The following is a 16,935-nucleotide window of genomic DNA, read 5'->3' as shown; positions in this document are numbered from 1 at the left end:
GTCGACACCCAGAAACATATTAGCCATGCAGGCGTCTCGCCGGTGAGACAGAATCTTGGACCAGAAACGCCTGAAATCGCAAAGCCCTTAATATGCATAAAGATATAGGAGATCTAAACTAAACGAAGGGCCTTCCACAACTAACGTGCCTGCCACAGCACCCCTCCTTATCTTACCATCCTCGGCCTTAGTCCATCGAGGGATTCTCGGTGTAGCGGGGCGGATCAATCGGAAACACTTTTGCATCGTTGGTGATATCGGAAATGCGTATATGCAAGTTTCCTGACGCGACACCGAAGGCGTCCTGAGCCGGGCCTTCAGGCCACTGCACCGTATGCCCCAAACGTGTAGTTAGCGTGTATTGTGGGCGGAATTGAACTTTGAATGTGCTTTGAAAGTACACTGTGGTCCTACGGTACTTTCGGCCGGGTAGAACTTCGTAGAATCGGGACAATGTGGTACTGCTTTTCACCGAGTAGGACGTCGAGTTACTGGTCTGGTCGGTGTCCGTATAATTGGTGTTGTCTTCGGAGCTGATGCCGAATACCTTACCCAGCACCGTCGTTGTAACGCCTAACTCCTCGGCCGATGTTTTGAGTGTTGAAATCTCATTGATCAATTCAATTGTTCGAGTCCAATGAACCTCTAACGGGGTTTCACCGTCATTCTCATCTATGGTGTCGTCGACCAAGACAGAATTGATTTCCGCGTTGGGTAGGCTGACATAGTTCATTTTTATGACTACGTGTTCAAGGGCTTCCAAAAGGCAAATACCTCCCCTATTAAGCAGAGATTCCCTCTCGTTGATATGAGCTTCGAAGCCCACACAAAGTCCACTGTGGAGCCTCGGCGGCGTCCAGTAAGACAGGTCTTTTGTGTAGCCGATATTGACCACCCTGCCCATGTTGGTGGTTCCTGTCCAGCCACTGAAGCACTTGGTATTGCCCGCCATAGTCGAATAAAGTCTCACCTCTTTGAAAAACTCACCATACCTGAGTTCAAGCACAGTTTTGGTGGCACCATGGGTATCTCCGTAGGTGGCGGATTCCTTCCCATTTGCCCATGCCACGTTGAACGCTGTTATAATTTTTGTGCCAGTGCTTCTCTCCCAGAAGCAAATCTTGCTGACAGGGGCGGCTGCTATAGCTGCCGTGACATGTTCTCCTTCGTTTTCACCTCCCATAGTGAGGTACCGCCAGGCTCCCGGCATTGTAAAACTGGAAGATGGATAGCAATGAAATTAAAAGCCAACAATCGCGGTCTATGGACCCTGTAAAGTAATACTGTGCTTCTGGGAGCGTTGGACGGTGCACCACCTCTATGAATCGGCCTCGCTCTGAATGTCTTCCTGTCTTCTAAGCGATCAAATGTAAAAGGAGAAATCAGAAGGGAGCCCTGGGCTGTTTACCAAATTCACGCGCTTTTGTCACTCTCTGCCTTCTTCACGCGGTCCAGTAAACCTTTCTTAAGTAAAGGTTTGATACTCGACTTGGTATCTTCACAGCTGGAAATGGACAATGAAGCTTGAATCTTGTAATACGTTAGTAGCCGCGGAACAATAAGTAACACATACGTCAGTAAATATGAGTCACGAAGAGGTGCAGTTATTTGACAAGAGTATGGGACTGATTACATTATTACATGCCCATTCAGTCATCCTTAGGCCTAATGGAAAGAAACTCTGGATATGGTTACGCAGCCTGTTTAACCGCTTGGGCCCCAGCCAACCCCTGAGAATCCTCAATGACGGCGCTTATTCCATTATAGTAGATCACCTGAGTGAGGCTTAAGATCAACAAGAAAGAGCCTCGTCCCCTGTTTCATGCGGTCTGGACCCATGAAATAGCCAGACTCCAACCTGCAACTCTAGGCCGGGCAACTGGAAGTCTGATACAGTCTCCTACACATTAGTACCTATTTCTATACTGAAGTTTCAAGCCTTCTATATTGCACTTTTTATACTACCCGGGCATACTTAGCAAACCCTACTATAGCTACAGAACACCCCATCCACATACCACATCCATCCCCCAAAAGCCACCCCGAAAAAACCACCACCTCAATCCTGCTTCAACCCAACCCTCCCCGCCTTCCTCAACCCCAAAAACCCAACAAGCGTACAAACAATCATCGACCCAAACATCGTCCAAAAGCTCGCCCGATACCCATCCATCAAAGCATACCTCTCCTTAGCAGCCCCAGATTGATCCGTCACCACCGTCGAAATAACCTGCAACACCGCAAGTCCCAGGGCACTTCCGAACTGCGCCGAGGTGTTGAACACCGCGCCAGCTAGCGCTTGCGTATCATCTGGAAACACATCGGTGATGACAATCAGACCGACGGTAAACAGCGCATCGAAGCTGACGGGCTGCAGGATCTGCGCGAAGAAGGCATTACCCCAATATGGCCAGGAAGGTTGGATGACGGCCATGAGGAGGGGGGAGCCCGCGCAGAGAAGCGAGGTGATGGTTACGATCCAGACGGCGCGTATTTTGTGGACGAAGAGGCCGATGATTAGGTTTAGGAGGGCGCCAACTATGAGACTTGGGAGAATGCGGATGGAGGCTTGTAGGGCTGAGAGGTATTGGACTTCTTGGAAGCTGGGGTGTTGTTAGTAGGGTGTGGGCTTTGGGGATTGGATAATTGTGGGGCAGCTTACAATAGACTGGCAAAGAGTTCCATGGAATTGAGGACTGCGTTGGAGAGGGCGACTGTGGCGCAGACGCTGGAGAAGGAGGTGTTTCTCCATAGAGAGTTCGGGATTAGGGCTACTTTGTTTCGTTTGACTCGGTGGTGGGATGAGATGATGAAGAGTGGCAGGGCAATTGCTGCCAGGCATAGGATGACGATACTGTCGACTGACTTTATGCGGGACGGGTCCGCGCTTACGATACTGTTGTTTTGTTAAGTCTGGTTTAATGTTATTTTCGGGGGCAGTACTTACGCCAGGAGGTAACAGAGGAGGGCCATGAATGCGGAGGCCAGAAAGGCGCCGAGCCAGTCGATCTTCGTCCGGACATTGTGGAGAAGGCTCTCATCTTGAACGGTTTTATTCTTGGGAATTGTCCATACTGCAATAACTGCGAAGAAGAGAGTGATTCCTCCGGCGATGTACCATCCAGCTCGCCAGCCAATTGTGTCAACTAGAACGCCACCCACGACCAGTCCGAGGGAGAAACCGAGCGGTTGGCTGAGGCCGATGCATGAGAAAGCAAAATTACGGCCTCTGCCTTGGGGCAGGAGCTGGGTGATGATAGAGACCGAGGAGGCCAGATGAAAGGCGAGGCCAACACCTTGAAGCGCTCTCATTACTACCAGCCCTTCGCCATTCTGTGCTAGTCCTTGCCCAATCATCAAGGCTCCGCTGGAGAAAGATCCGACCAGTTCAACCCATCGTGGCCCAATGGTATCGGCAATAGAACCGGCGAGGAGAAGTGTCGACGCAGTGGCAAGACTGCTCACAGATGAGGGCCAGAAAGCTAAAGAAGATGGCAGCTCAAGATCCTTCGTGATAGTCGGCAGTGCGATAGTGACCAGGCCATTGATCAAGCTTGCCGTCAGAGTGACTCCGACGAGCTGGACTATGACAACAACCTGTTGCAGACGAGTCTTTTTGATTGTTTGTCTCCCCACCGAAGATACTGATGATACGGAAGATGCCAAAGGTGGCGAGTCGACTTGCGCCGTCATCGTTGTTGTAGTAGTCGGTGCCATTTTGGCCACAGAATTGGTTCTCGGGAAAAAGGCGGAAATGCCCTGATACCGGTCATCGTGGGCACCTGGAGTCGGAAAAATTTGGCCCGGTTGAAAATATGGAGACGCGAGGGCTTTTAGCAACTCAATTACTTAATGGGATCCAGTTGTTCTCCGGAGAATATTTGATAATCTGATTAGATCGCAGCCTAGCCGAATGGAGTAATACATCTCACGAATGACATTTTCGTTACACTTTCACCTTGTCGGGAGATTATCGAACTTTATTTACGCATCTCAGTAGATTGCAGCGCCTGAGTAGAGATCCTGGCAAATAATATCTTAGCCCAGGGACGAACAATCCTCAGATAATAATTATTCGCCAGTTTACTGTGAATCAATGACATCTTGGGAGGTGAAATATACATACCCATCCGCTGTCTATAAAGTTAGATAGATCAACGCTCATTCGCTGAGTCTAGAATCCGGGTCTGTCTGGTGAAACTACTTGAACTGAAATCATGCCATCATCCAGCATTTGTCCGAGTATAAAATTCTGTAGCCAGTGGTTTAGTCGGAATCCCTCCGAGTCTTGGCTCGGAGGGTCGTGCCCAGTTCGGCAAATTTCGTTATCCGTTGGCCAATTTTTCATGATGGAATATGCACTCAAGGTCACGGAAGCGCCTGACTGGTGGCTAGCATGAAAAGAGAATTGCTTTCCTGGCCAGGGTGAAGTGGTCGCATATTATGCGCATCTCCACACAGACACCATTTGTTACTCATGACTCCGAACAGCCCCACAGGTACTGTAGGTAGAATAGTCCAGTCTAGGCTGGAGCAATGTGTAATAGAGTTTGACAATTCCGAGGCTCTTCGCCAATCTCCGAATTGCCACGAGGGGAATGTGGGAAACTCGCCAATGATCAGAATGCCCTTAGTGGGTACTGGCTGAAAGTTCCCACATCGTGTGGTTGTCAGCCCTAACCGCTGAGTCTTTGACACGTGCCGCACGGTCGCAATTCTCAGCGCATCAACAGGCCTAGAATTTAGAATATACCCCATCCTTAGCCAATGTCATACTTTATCTAAGCTTCAGATAACATAGAGCCTATCGTTTTGTGTGGGCCCCGTAAGGATAACCCGGGATCTTATGGATACCTCCCTTATCGATCATTTCATATTCAACGCACGAACTTTAGTATTTGTTGTGTCGTAGAGGCTGGATTTGATGAGAAGAACAACCTGCAAGAATAATGGGAGAAGTCATGTGTATATACTAGGTAAAGAGAGCTGTAGTAAAGATGGTAACCCCCGGTAGGGTTGGCGGGTAGCACAATTAGTGAACGTCCGACAGAGACTCCCGGCACCGTTAACGAGTGAAACGCTACATGGTGCAGGACCATGCCCTAACATGTACGACGTGCACCCTTGTCTGTATGTGACTCTTCAGAGTCCGTTACACAGAATATCAGATTGATGACATCACAGGTAAGGTTACAGCGGTTGTACAATATACATGCAGAAGTTTCATATATAGAAAAGCGTGTGGGTATATTGATTAAGTTGGATAGTAAACACTACTCGTGGTTAATGCCATCCCACGCCGTAGTTACATTGCAGCAGAGAAGACAAAGGGAAGTTAATATATGCAGAGAGCTAAGTCATAGCCGGGGAATTGTAGAAAAGGGGTGATTAAGAAGAAAAGTGAGGAGCGTTCAGGAAGAGACCCATAAGGCATCCACCGAGAGTGCCAGCAATAGGAATAGTCATAACCCATCCAATCATGAGCAGGAGGACTCGTTGCCAGTTCACGGCCCTCCAGGTACCGTTGCAAAGACCGACACCGACGGTAGCACCCGTGATACACATCGAAGTCGACACTGGGAGGGAATACTGCGAGAAGACGAGAACGGTCAATGCGGCACCCAACTCCATGCAGCAACCACGACTTGGCGAATGGTAAGTAATCTTGTTACCCATGACTGTGAAGAAATAGTAATTAGTGAAATGATATCAACATAGCATCGACCGAAATCGCTTACCCTTCATGATGTTGTAGCCATAGGTGATGAGACCAGCAGAGATGGTGAGGGCAAGAACAGCGAGCTGCCAGACGGGCACCGGAGCCTTGGACTGCTGGGCATCGCCAGTCTTCCAGGCAGAGTACATCACGGCCCAAGGACCCACAGAGTTTCCAATGTCGTTGGCGCCGTGAGCGAAGGAAGCCGTGCAAGCGGTAAGAATCTGAACGAACGAGTAGGTGTGCTCGACTTCATTGGGGTATTTCGGGGCGTGAGCGTATACCCGGGCCATGCGCTCACCTTCTGGAGTGCCGTGGACACCAGACTGAGCGGCGTGGATATCGTAGTTCATACCATAGAGAAGACCAACAGTGATCATAGCCGGGACACGTTTGGCCAGTCGCAACATGTTCCTCCATTCATAGATCTCACCAGCGCCCATCGGGTTATCCCGCAAGGTACGCATCGCCCAACCGAGGGGGCCACGCTTCTTCATGAGTCTTGCATGGAACCGTGCCTCTCCCTGGGCGACGAGCTCCTGGTAAGTGGCCTGGGTTTCGGCCATGACCAGGGCCTTTTCCTTCGTTTGGGTTTGGTCCTTACCAGGCTCTCCAGTCGTGGAGCCAGCAGTGGAGGGAACAGATGCCATGTCATCGTGGTCGTCCTGGACGACGGCGTAGTCGGGAACCTTTGCTTGTTCTCCCACGTTCGGAGACGCGCGGTTGAGAAGGAGGGGGCCCATGATGAACATCCACCACTTCACGTCCTGGTCTTTCTTGATCACACGTGCATGCACAAACGGAACGAAAAAGATTGCCGATAGCAGGGCGACACCACCACCACATCCCAATGTCACGGCCGCAATATACCAACCAGGCTTCTTGCTGAGACCCAAGCTGGGAGAGCCCTTGTACACAATGGAAAGGGTACAGATGGTTGCGGCCACGAGGAACCAGAAGGGGGAGGTATAAACCGCCCAGGGGACAGGGTTCTTACGCATGTGGACAATGACTTTGATCAACATGTAGATAATGGCACCGAACGCACCAGAGATGACGGGTGCCATTCCCAGACCGGCAAAGATGGCACCGAGACCCTTTCCATGATTCCAGCCCCATTGAACCTTGGATGCGCCAGCGGTAGCAACACCAACACCAGCAACAGCGGAAACGAGAGAGTAGGTGGAGGAGACGTGAGTGGAGTGTTTGGTACACCACATGACCCAGGAGGAGGCGGCAGCGAGGGCACAGGCGAATGCCATCAATTGAACCCCAGCGTCATCTCGGAAGGCGGACACAGGAATAATTCCGTTCTTGATGGTATCGGCGGTACGGGCGCCGACACAGACGGCTCCGAGGAACTCGAAGATTGTACCGAAGATCATGGCCTGTCGGTAGGAAATGGAACGCGACGACACACTAGTCGCCCAAGAGTTTGCGACATCGTCTGAATAGAAGGATTAGTAATGTCTGTGACACCTTTCTGCCGATCAATGAGATGGCGACTCACTTGCACCGTTATTGTAGGCGTCCAACAAGGCAAAGATTGTGCCGATGGCAAACACGTAGGTATACTCGTCGAGCACAGCCATGTTGACCGAGAGAGTTAACCGGGTTAACTGATGCTCGTCAAATGAAAGAGGATGAGATGTGCGTAGAGAAGAAAAGAGAAAGAAGGGGGACAAAGATGACCGGAGACAAGGTTTTATGTAGGTGACCGTCCGTGTAGGGTTGTATATGAAAAGTGGGACGGCGTCCAACGGAGGCGTTCACCACCCAGTGGCAACCTTTGGCGCTAGTCTACTTAGCTGTACGGTCAAGCCCCGACGGTGGAAAGTTTCGATACGATGGGGGCTTCTTGTCTGAATCCAAGAATTCTAGGCACTGGGAAGAGTGGTCGGCACCCACGTGGCCCCTGACTTGGATATGCAACCCTGGATGAAGGAAAAAACAAGAAATCGAACTCGATATTTCTCTAAGGGATGGAGATGAAAGGAAAAGAGGGGAATTGATGTTGACATGACAGTCAAGTCTGCGACAAACCAACGCACGTAATTCTCCGAGTCGGGCCCTATAGCCCCTGGGACCAAGTCCTGTCACTCCCTCCCTACACTAGTCCTACTGCGAATACTCTAGTAAGTCCTTCTGGATTGTGACAGAACTCGTGTCTCACCTTGTCGGAGCGCCCGCTAGGCAATACGAGGGTGCCTTTTCCACCTCATGACGGTGGGATTGCATCTGGACGGTGGTCTCCAGCCGGGACACGTTCCTCGCTCGCGGAGTCTGATTCGTAGCCGTGGTCTCACAGCGCAGTTACGCCCGTGGCTTGGAGCTGACCAGAGCTTCATCCATGACCGGCGTACTTGGCACCCTTGGCAGAGGTCAATGGCTATCTTATATGGCGATACGTCTCAATATCTTCCTCCGGGATCAGCCTTGGCATCGGAGCTGAGCTGACCCAATCAGCGGGCCCGCAGCTCCCACGAGCTCAGGGTCGACTCCCCGCTTGGTCCATGCGTCGTGGTTGCCAAGACTCCCTCCCATGCGTGATTTAGTTAAGCCTTCAATGACCATTGGCTGCAGGCTCGGCAGTCCCTTATTCATTTGATATCAACCCGGTTCTGGAAACTGTCACGGATCAGGGAATCTTCCATGGCCGCATTAAGATGAACGGCGGATGTGGTAATTTCACCTCAATTATCCGATACTGCAATGGCACGTGCCTTCACCTTGAGATCAGTATGGACTACGAAGTATAATAGTATTAATCTCAAGATCACTAGGTAGTGTTTACTTAACATCATAGTTGTAATGAGTATTAGTGATAAATACTCTTTGTCTTCTCTTTTTTTTTTTTTTTTTTTTTTTTTTTTTTTGTATCATCATTATTAGAAGAGAAACTAGGGTGGCATGTACCAGGGTCATACAATTCACTCCCCCCACGTGCCTGGTACTGCTCCTGCTGCTCGACCCTCAACTACTACACGTGCCCTTTGTTTCATGAACCAGTTCCTCCAGAATCCTTTGAGTAATACCACTGACCATCAGTTCCACCTATCGTGTATATCACTATAACAGGTGCACCAATTGCCTCCACTTCATTTGTCCGCCGTCATCCTCGCTTCCACCCCTCGGATCTGCATCTGGATTCCTTCTAGCCTGTCCGCTCCGGCGTCGCTGCGCCTGGCGACTGGTAGGTTTAGATTTTGATTTGCCACAAGACGCGCAGTAGTGTCTTCTGTAGGATCGCTAACCTGGCCACTCTATTCGTCAGGCTGTGAACACCGGGGTGATCGTTGCATACAAACTCGACAGGGTGGATGTGACCTTTTGCCCTCCCGTTACTCTGCCCGTGTTCTTCCACAGTCTCGCCACAAAAGCCTTGGTATGCCTTGGCTGCGGCGTGCGACACACCATCTGCTGATGCTCGATGACCGACTTCCTACTCTTTCTGCCTTGCAGAGCCTCGATTCTGTGCCACATCATGCATCCAGAGCGAAAAGAACCGTGTTGCCTGAGTGAGCCATATACTTACAGGGCAACAGATGTAAGTCACACCTTAGATGGGCCGAAGTCCTTATGCTGCGTAGGTTCCGTGCCCTGTGTACTCCCAAAGCAAACGTCATAACGCAACTCAAAAGATTTCACTATTGAGTTTGTCGGTTTCAAGATCTCATTACTTGCGAGGCAACCAACACCAATTACCATATTGCCACTGTCCTTAGCGCCATTTCAATCAATTGCTAGCTTTTGCGGACGCCACTACAGCTCCCATTGATGCGCCTATTTCGCTAAATGTCTAATAGCATGATGATGTGAAAAGAAATCGTCGATCCGCCACCTCTATGCGCCACCAAGACGGTTGCCAGGACGCTAGAACAAGGGTGATCCAAAACTAAGAGCCTACTAAAAGCGGCTGAGCGTCGTGTTACCCCTTGAACGCCTTGTTGGACGGTTGAGTCGCATGAGCCTTCCTAAATAGAATACGAATACTAATAGCCCTCTTACTGAACTACAGACAAAATTCTCTTCCCCCACCATTCTGACCATTCGTGATATATTGGATTTCTCGTATGAAACACTTTACAGCGGTTCGAACGTGATCGGGCATCGTCGTGCGGCGGGACTCCCGATCTGTGATATTCGATACTAACCGCCGTCATGTGCCAGTCATCCTCCCTCTAACCCTAATTCCAGCCTTGGTGGCTTTGTCGACACATCCTGAGCAACTCTCAGGCCCCGAAGAAAGAATTCAGAACCGAGACTTGCCAACTGTCATGCGTATGAGGTCCTCAATGGCGATGTATCGTGTCCGATCACACCGATATTCCTGCCGCGAGGTATTCAGTCAGCGGCTAAAGATGGGCAACTATAATCTCGTCTGTCAGGTGGTTCTACCAGCACGGTCCAAGCGTACTCTCTGAGGGAGCTAGGCACCATATCTGAAGAATCGTACTGATGTGGTCTATCCTCAGTGTATGTTCATTAGTGGCTCTTCGTACTCGTCGGACACGTATCGTAGGTTTGTTTTCAGACAAAGGGAAGTGAACCTTTTTGCAAAACACTCCCTGGTGAAAAGGACTTTCCATTAAGCCATCCAGCTTGTATGCGTTGGCTATTTCACGAGCTGTGAATCGTTATGCAACACCGACAGAGAAGAAACCCTCCCTACACTGCACTGGTCAGCGCTCAGTGGACCCGCTAGAAGGTGCATCACAGCACAGGCTACTCCTTTGCCATAGTATTTCACTGCATATTATTTAGACGTAAATTCCGCATTCTCTCTTTTCCTTTGCCACCCCGTTTCTTCTTCTCCCTCTTTTCCTTCATCTCTATTTATTTTCATTCTACTTTCAATTTTTTAATTTTTTGGTTCTTGTTATGAGCCATCTCCTCCCCGCCCACGTATCCAACGAGGCTGGGACCGAAAAATTTTCATTATAAAGGAAAGAAATCATACTCAAAAAGGGAAGGAAAACCAGTCTCGACATTACATCAAGTCACTAACAGTATCTGCCATATAAGCTAGCCGATTTCAGCATGCCGTTAAGCATATAGCGTTGAGAACCTAGATATAGAACTACAACTGATATCTATTAATAGAGAGAGTTAGCGATGAAAGGTTTTCACTGAACATCAATCCGGAGATATTTTGCTCAGAATACTAGCCGTTAGATGCTTTGCGTCGTTATGACTTGCCCATAATTCTTAGTCACTTTGTTCCTGGGATTATCGATGTTCTTTTGTGCCTACAGCATAGGTTTGTTACAAACTATGTAACTTGTTATAACTGTACCATATCCCCCCGTTGGTTAGTATACCCTGTGATGGACAGGAGATGTGCTGGGTTTGACTTTTGTTCGTATTATGTACTCGGTATACTATTGATTTCTGCCTTGGAGCCACAAATAAATATATATATCGGGAATTTCCACGAATATAACTGACACGCAATGGAATAAAAGAATAAAGTCAATGGTAAGTTTTCCATAGAGATGCTGAACAAAAACAAAAAGAAATCTTGAGTAGAAATAATTAAAAAAAAAGGAAAAAAAAAAAAGGTAAAAAAAGAATCTTCTCGTGTCAAAAAAAACACCTTGAGCAATAAGTAAGCATGTGCCAAGAAAATCTCCGGCGCGGACCAGACTATCGGTGATCGCGCCGAGTTCCAAGCACATTCTCTTCAACGAAGTCAAAACATGCCCCGAGAGATATAATATCCGTCGTTTTCCGCCTTGCAGAGGTAGAAGACACGTGAGGGTGCCATGTCCGCAACAAATGCCGAAATTCAGGCTCCAACCAGGGCGACACTAGTGAAGGAACCCCGCACTCTTTGGTATGACGGGATTGGTCAATGCCACTTCATCCCGGCGATCTTGCTTGGATCTGGCCCAAAGCCCACTTTGGAATCCGGGGTAGTTGGAGTATTGCTGTTCATCAACAACCCACGCTTGTCTGGCCTGCAGTTAATTTAACTAGTTATAATCTGGAGGAAGTCATGGTATTCAACATGCCTTTCCGTGTGCCTTCCACTGACGTGCTACTTGGCACAACATGACATACCTCGCGCAGCAAGGGACAACTCGCACAACCTCGCTGAGTCGGGAACAAGCGCCAAAGTTGGACGATACTACGCAAGGCTTGGCCCAGAGGGGTGACCCCACGTTTCGAGGGAAGGTTTGGGGACTCGGGGTAGCTCAAAGCATGGACTTTCTGTGTTTATAAGCAGGTCGATACCCTTCGTGTCCCCGAAAACTGCTCGGCTGATTTAGGTTTCTGCTTTTCTACAGGTTTCCTCACATCCCTTTCAAAATGAGCAACCCATCTGCGTTTGACCCAGAGAAACCGTCGAGTTCAGCCTTGGAAAATGTAGCCGAAAGCTCTCTGGAAGCCGTGGACGAAAAACGGCCGCACGAGGAGGCACTGCCAACTTATGATGTTGAGATGGAGAATCGAATCCTCCGCAAGATGGATCTTCGTATCATTCCAATGCTGGCTGTCCTGTATCTGCTCGCTTTTCTGGATCGGGGAAATGTTGGCAATGCGAAAATCGAAGGATTGTTGGAGGATTTAAATCTTACGGGGCCGCAGTACAATTGGTGCTGTAAGTGCTTCCCCTCAACGCATCAAATAAGACGTTATGAACTCACTATCAGTCCTTGCAGTGACGGTGTTCTTTTTCACGTATGCTGCGTTCGAGCTGCCGAGTAACCTGTTGCTAAAGAAGATGAGACCGTCAAGGTGGTTACCGTTACTCATGGTCGCGTGGGGTATTGTCATGGTATATCGCCGATGCTCATAGTATTTGCAATAAGGTGACTGACAGGTTCTGAATTAGACGTTGATGGGGGTTGTCCATAACTATGCAGGATTATTATCGACGCGAATCTTCCTGGGTGTTGCTGGTGAGCATAGAGCCATGAGACCCAACGAACCATGTTTCCGCTTGGACTAACCGTGTCAATTTACTAGAGGCTGGTCTTTATCCCGGAGTTGCATACTACATTACCCTGTGGTACCCTCGACACCGGGCTCAGTTCCGACAGGCGTTATTCTTTAGTGCTGCCAGTATTGCCGGTGCATTCTCGGGACTCTTAGCATACGGAATTGCAGTAGGTACCGTTGCAATCTCAATGGAAGAGCCTCAATAACGTATTGAATAGAAAATGGATGGGGTTGGAGGCTACGCCGGCTGGCGTTGGATTTTCATCCTCGAAGGCCTGCTCACGATAGTAGTAGCTTTCATTGCTCCTTTCGCCATCCACGACTCCCCTGAAACCGCGGGGTTCCTTACAGAAGAAGAACGAAAATTCGTGATCCACATGCTGCGTACACAAAACACAGGGGGAACTGCCGAAGCCACCGAATTTCGCATGAAATATGTTATTGATGCCCTCCTCGACTGGCAGATTTATGTGTCCATTATCGGTATGTCTCCATCCACGAATTGCACTACCAATGCTGATAAAGTAGTGTACTGGGGAATCACCTGTCCTCTCTATGGTATCTCGCTTTTCCTCCCCTCGATCATCAAGGATCTCGGATATACCTCGTCAACAGCCCAATTGCTCACTGTCCCAATCTACATCACGGCGGCGGTCGTTGCTGTTATCGCGGCGTGGTTATCAGATCGCCAAAAGCAACGGTCGCCGTTTATTCTCTTCTTCATGGGCCTCATTGCCGCCGGGTTCATCATCGTACTTGCCTCAACGGGCAGAGGCGTCCCGGGTGTGGTTTACTTCGGGGTATTTGTTTCGGTTGTCGGTATGTATATTGTCTTTGTCATTGGGAAACAACAGTCTGACAGGAACAGGTATATATCCCGCCTTTCCCGGAAACATCACCTGGCTCAGTGCCAATCTCGCCGGCGACTACAAGCGTGCTTCCGGGATGGCCATTCAGATCGGGCTGGGTAATATGGCTGGTGGTAAGGCATTTATCTGAAAATACGATTCCAATTTGAGATAAACATGATGCTAACAAAATCAGCCATGGCATCGAACTTCTACCGCTCTCAAGACGCACCGAAGTATATCCTCGGGCATGCCTTGGAACTGGGCTTCTGTGTCGCTGGCATGATCGCGGCGGTGATACTTCGCCTGTCGTACCAAATGATCAACCGGAAACGAGATCGGATAGATCTGTCAGGATATGATGAGGCGGAGATGGAGAAGATGGGGGATCGGTCGCCGATATTTCGATATATGTTATAGAAGAATGGCAGATGTGATGCGATTCTTTCTTCTGTTAGAGTGCAGTGATGGATATTTTGTGATGGTCCGGACAGTCCTGATGTTGAACTTTTATAATTAGTACCGTTAATCTTGACAATTATACGTATAGAGATACAGGCCTTGACATTCCGGATAATTCTCCTTGCTGACCAAGAAGGAGTTCCAGTAAGAATAGGACAAGAGAAGTAGATATGGGTCAACCGAGAGGATGTCGACCAAGCGAAAAAGAAAAAGGAAAAAGAAAAGGGAGAAGAAGAGGGAAAAAAGAAGAAGCTCTACTATGTTGGCCAATGATAAATAATATATCGTTGAAGAGGATGATACCGTAGGAAGTAAGAAAACAGAGCAGCCGGCACCTGAAGCCCTTCCCTATAAACCACGTGATCTGCACACAGGTGAAATAAACATTTGTATGTAAAATTACAGCCTCATTAAGAGAAATCACGTTCTTCGGTTTTAAGGCTCAATCTCCGGCTACCTTACCCCACGGCAGCCACGTTGACGTGGTCATGGGTGGCCTATTTTCTTTCCCCGATTATCATTCGCTGTTGCATGCCAGTATTTTGTCGTGGATGCCACAAGACAACATGAAACAACAAAAAAAAATTCACTTTTGAAACATGAGCCCGAAATGGCGATATGCACTCGCTAGAACAAAACCCAAGCCAGCCCAAACCAACCTATCTGCCATGCAAAGAATACAACATAAAGTATATACATGTGTTTTAAACAATAAACCCCAGAAATGCCTAATGCCCTATCCCCAAACCCAATGTATCCATCCCAATGCATAATTCAACATGTTTTTGTGCTGTGGCCCGGTGAAATGTACAACGATCGTCAGAAGTGTGTGTGTGTGGCATATGTAACGTGAGGTCGAATAATGGGATTATGTGCAGGCGCTCAAGATTTGAGAACGAATGAGAGTCAAGGCGTCGACTTGATTGGGCGTTATTGTTATTTTCTCCATTCTTTGGTGGAATTGCAGGACGAGAAGCTGTTCTATTGAGGCATTGTGCTGATAATGAGGAAATGGGGGAAGGGTCGGGTGGGCTTCATATTCGATGACTCCATATTCAAGGTCTACTGGAGACAATCGCGGGGTTAACAACATAGTTCCAAAAAAGGGATCCGGGGTGTGGGGCAGCTCGGGCTTGGGTGAGGTCACTAACTGGGATTGTGATTTTTTCGTGGACGACGGAAATATTTCCAGATCATGAGAATGGAAGGCGGGCACGACACTAGTAGGGCTACAATCGCGATGATTGCCTCGACAGATATCATGCCGTATATCATATAATCGCGGCGTGGAGACGAGACGTATGTATGTATGTATGTACTGTTACACAGGTGGGGTAGAAACAGCAGATTATTTTCACATAGCTTTTAATAGAATGAAACAAGTATACGGCAGCCGATCTTGGGTGGGTTATGTGTCCTTGAAGAATTCTGAGGAGCGCTGCCCTGCTCAGAAAAGGGAATGTTGTAGAACAATGGCAAACGTTTCTAGACGAGCCGTTGGACATGGATATATGTGAAATCATGACTGGTTCATTGGGTTGAAAATGATGGGCTAACTGTTTCGCTTGTCCAGATGGTGATAAAACGATATGGCTTGTTGCCGTTCAATGGGAGTCAGATCGAAATTCACGCCCAATTCGTTGTCAACTCGACAACTCCCGGATGTGGCCTCACGTTGTGTCAGCCAGCCATGAAAGTAGGAGATCTCCCCGGCCACAGATGCTCGGTAGGGATATGATGTAATTAAAGTGATTGAAGGCCAATAGGAGATATAATCGTCAACAGGTGGTAACTATAATCGAATAACCATGAGCACAGCCCCTGAGATCATGGGGCTCATGTTTATCGTCACATCGCCAAATCTCCGAGATATTTCGAAGCTTAGTGCGGACGATGGCACTTACTGATCCTTTAGTATTTACTGACAGTTGTTTTTTTCCCGAGGTCTCACTGGTAAAGATCTCTCCTATTCTCAATATCTCTTTTTTTGTTCTTTGCTTTTCTTTTCTTTTCTTTTTCTTTCTTTTAAAAATTATTTTGTTTCTATTTTTTCTTTCTTGGTGATTAAATATCTTTTTTTCCAACCTTTAACAAGTAGCCTGCGGTAGGGTGCTATTCGCAGCTCGCAGCTACTCTAAATTATTTTATTTAGCATAGGATATAAAATTCAGCATCTTGCCGACATCCCTTCTCGGTTCGGCAGACCTAATGGCTTCAACTCGCCCTACCCGCTTAGTATTATCTCCCCGCGCCAAGCGGTCGTCACTCGCAGCACGCCACATCGAGCCAACGCAGCTGTCCCGATTCAGTAATTTTTAATTATTTGAGTAGGCCTTGTACAGTAGGAGGTCAAAGGTATTGGAATTATCCCTTTATTGCCTGATCTAGCCGACTTTCTAAATATATAAGAAAAGTCTAATTTCTGACAATTGAAAAAGTATGACCAGGTCCAACGGCAGACTCCACCCAGGCTTGGCAAAGGGGGGCAGCGGAGCCTCAATCTTGTTGACAGCCCTGGTGGGGTTGAAATTGAGAACTTATGGTAGACATTATAAGAATCAATGGCTTGGATACATTTCACAACAATGCCAGAAATGATCATGGGATAGCAAGCCTAGTGATCTCGTGAGTCTTTTGTAGAAGGTTCTAATGTTACAGGAGAAAGGACATCTATAGTTTTAATGTGACAATCCAGTATTTGGTATAGAATTGCAACGGTGCTCTTGATAGAATTCAACATCTCGATAATATATTTCCAACTTATTTTCGTCTCATGAGCTCAAGAGTCTGCTGTCCAGATGCTTCCAGAATTATACCCCAAAGTTGGACGCCTTCCCAGCTAGGCACCCGCGCCTTCCTAATCGGGTAACCCGTCTTCCCTTATATTTCTCTATTGTCGACTATGACAATAGAGACCCGGATAGCGCAGTGGTCATCACTGGCGTAGCGCAGCCATGTGACAGC

General features: G+C 48.3%; 3 protein-coding genes across 3 annotated transcripts; 1 reads left to right on the top strand and 2 right to left on the bottom strand.

Annotated features, from left to right (window-relative positions):
- Window positions 1-548: 548 nt before the first annotated feature.
- AO090005000226 (uncharacterized protein) lies at window positions 549-3,693 on the bottom strand (the record flags this gene model as incomplete). Its single annotated transcript, XM_023234209.1, has 5 exons — window positions 549-607; window positions 988-1,217; window positions 2,184-2,603; window positions 2,663-2,896; window positions 2,948-3,693. The coding sequence occupies 5 exons, from the start codon at window positions 3,691-3,693 to the stop codon at window positions 549-551; spliced, it is 1,689 nt and encodes a 562-aa protein (XP_023088862.1).
- Window positions 3,694-5,388: 1,695 nt separating this feature from the next.
- AO090005000227 (inorganic phosphate transporter) lies at window positions 5,389-7,308 on the bottom strand (the record flags this gene model as incomplete). The annotated part of the gene is made up of 3 exons (XM_001817268.3): window positions 5,389-5,678; window positions 5,739-7,163; window positions 7,227-7,308. 3 exons carry the CDS (start codon window positions 7,306-7,308, stop codon window positions 5,389-5,391), a joined length of 1,797 nt encoding a protein of 598 aa, XP_001817320.1.
- A 4,720-nt stretch (window positions 7,309-12,028) lies between these two features.
- On the top strand, window positions 12,029-13,929 carry AO090005000228 (allantoate permease family MFS transporter; the record flags this gene model as incomplete). Its single annotated transcript, XM_001817269.3, has 8 exons — window positions 12,029-12,320; window positions 12,382-12,497; window positions 12,555-12,621; window positions 12,689-12,828; window positions 12,880-13,144; window positions 13,190-13,480; window positions 13,530-13,643; window positions 13,706-13,929. 8 exons carry the CDS (start codon window positions 12,029-12,031, stop codon window positions 13,927-13,929), a joined length of 1,509 nt encoding a protein of 502 aa, XP_001817321.1.
- Between the last annotated feature and the right edge of the window lie 3,006 nt (window positions 13,930-16,935).

The sequence above is a fragment of the Aspergillus oryzae genome, chromosome 1, assembly GCF_000184455.2.
Source record: "Aspergillus oryzae RIB40 DNA, chromosome 1".
Taxonomy (NCBI): Eukaryota; Fungi; Ascomycota; class Eurotiomycetes; order Eurotiales; family Aspergillaceae; genus Aspergillus; species Aspergillus oryzae.
This window is presented reverse-complemented; position numbering and strand designations above follow the sequence as displayed.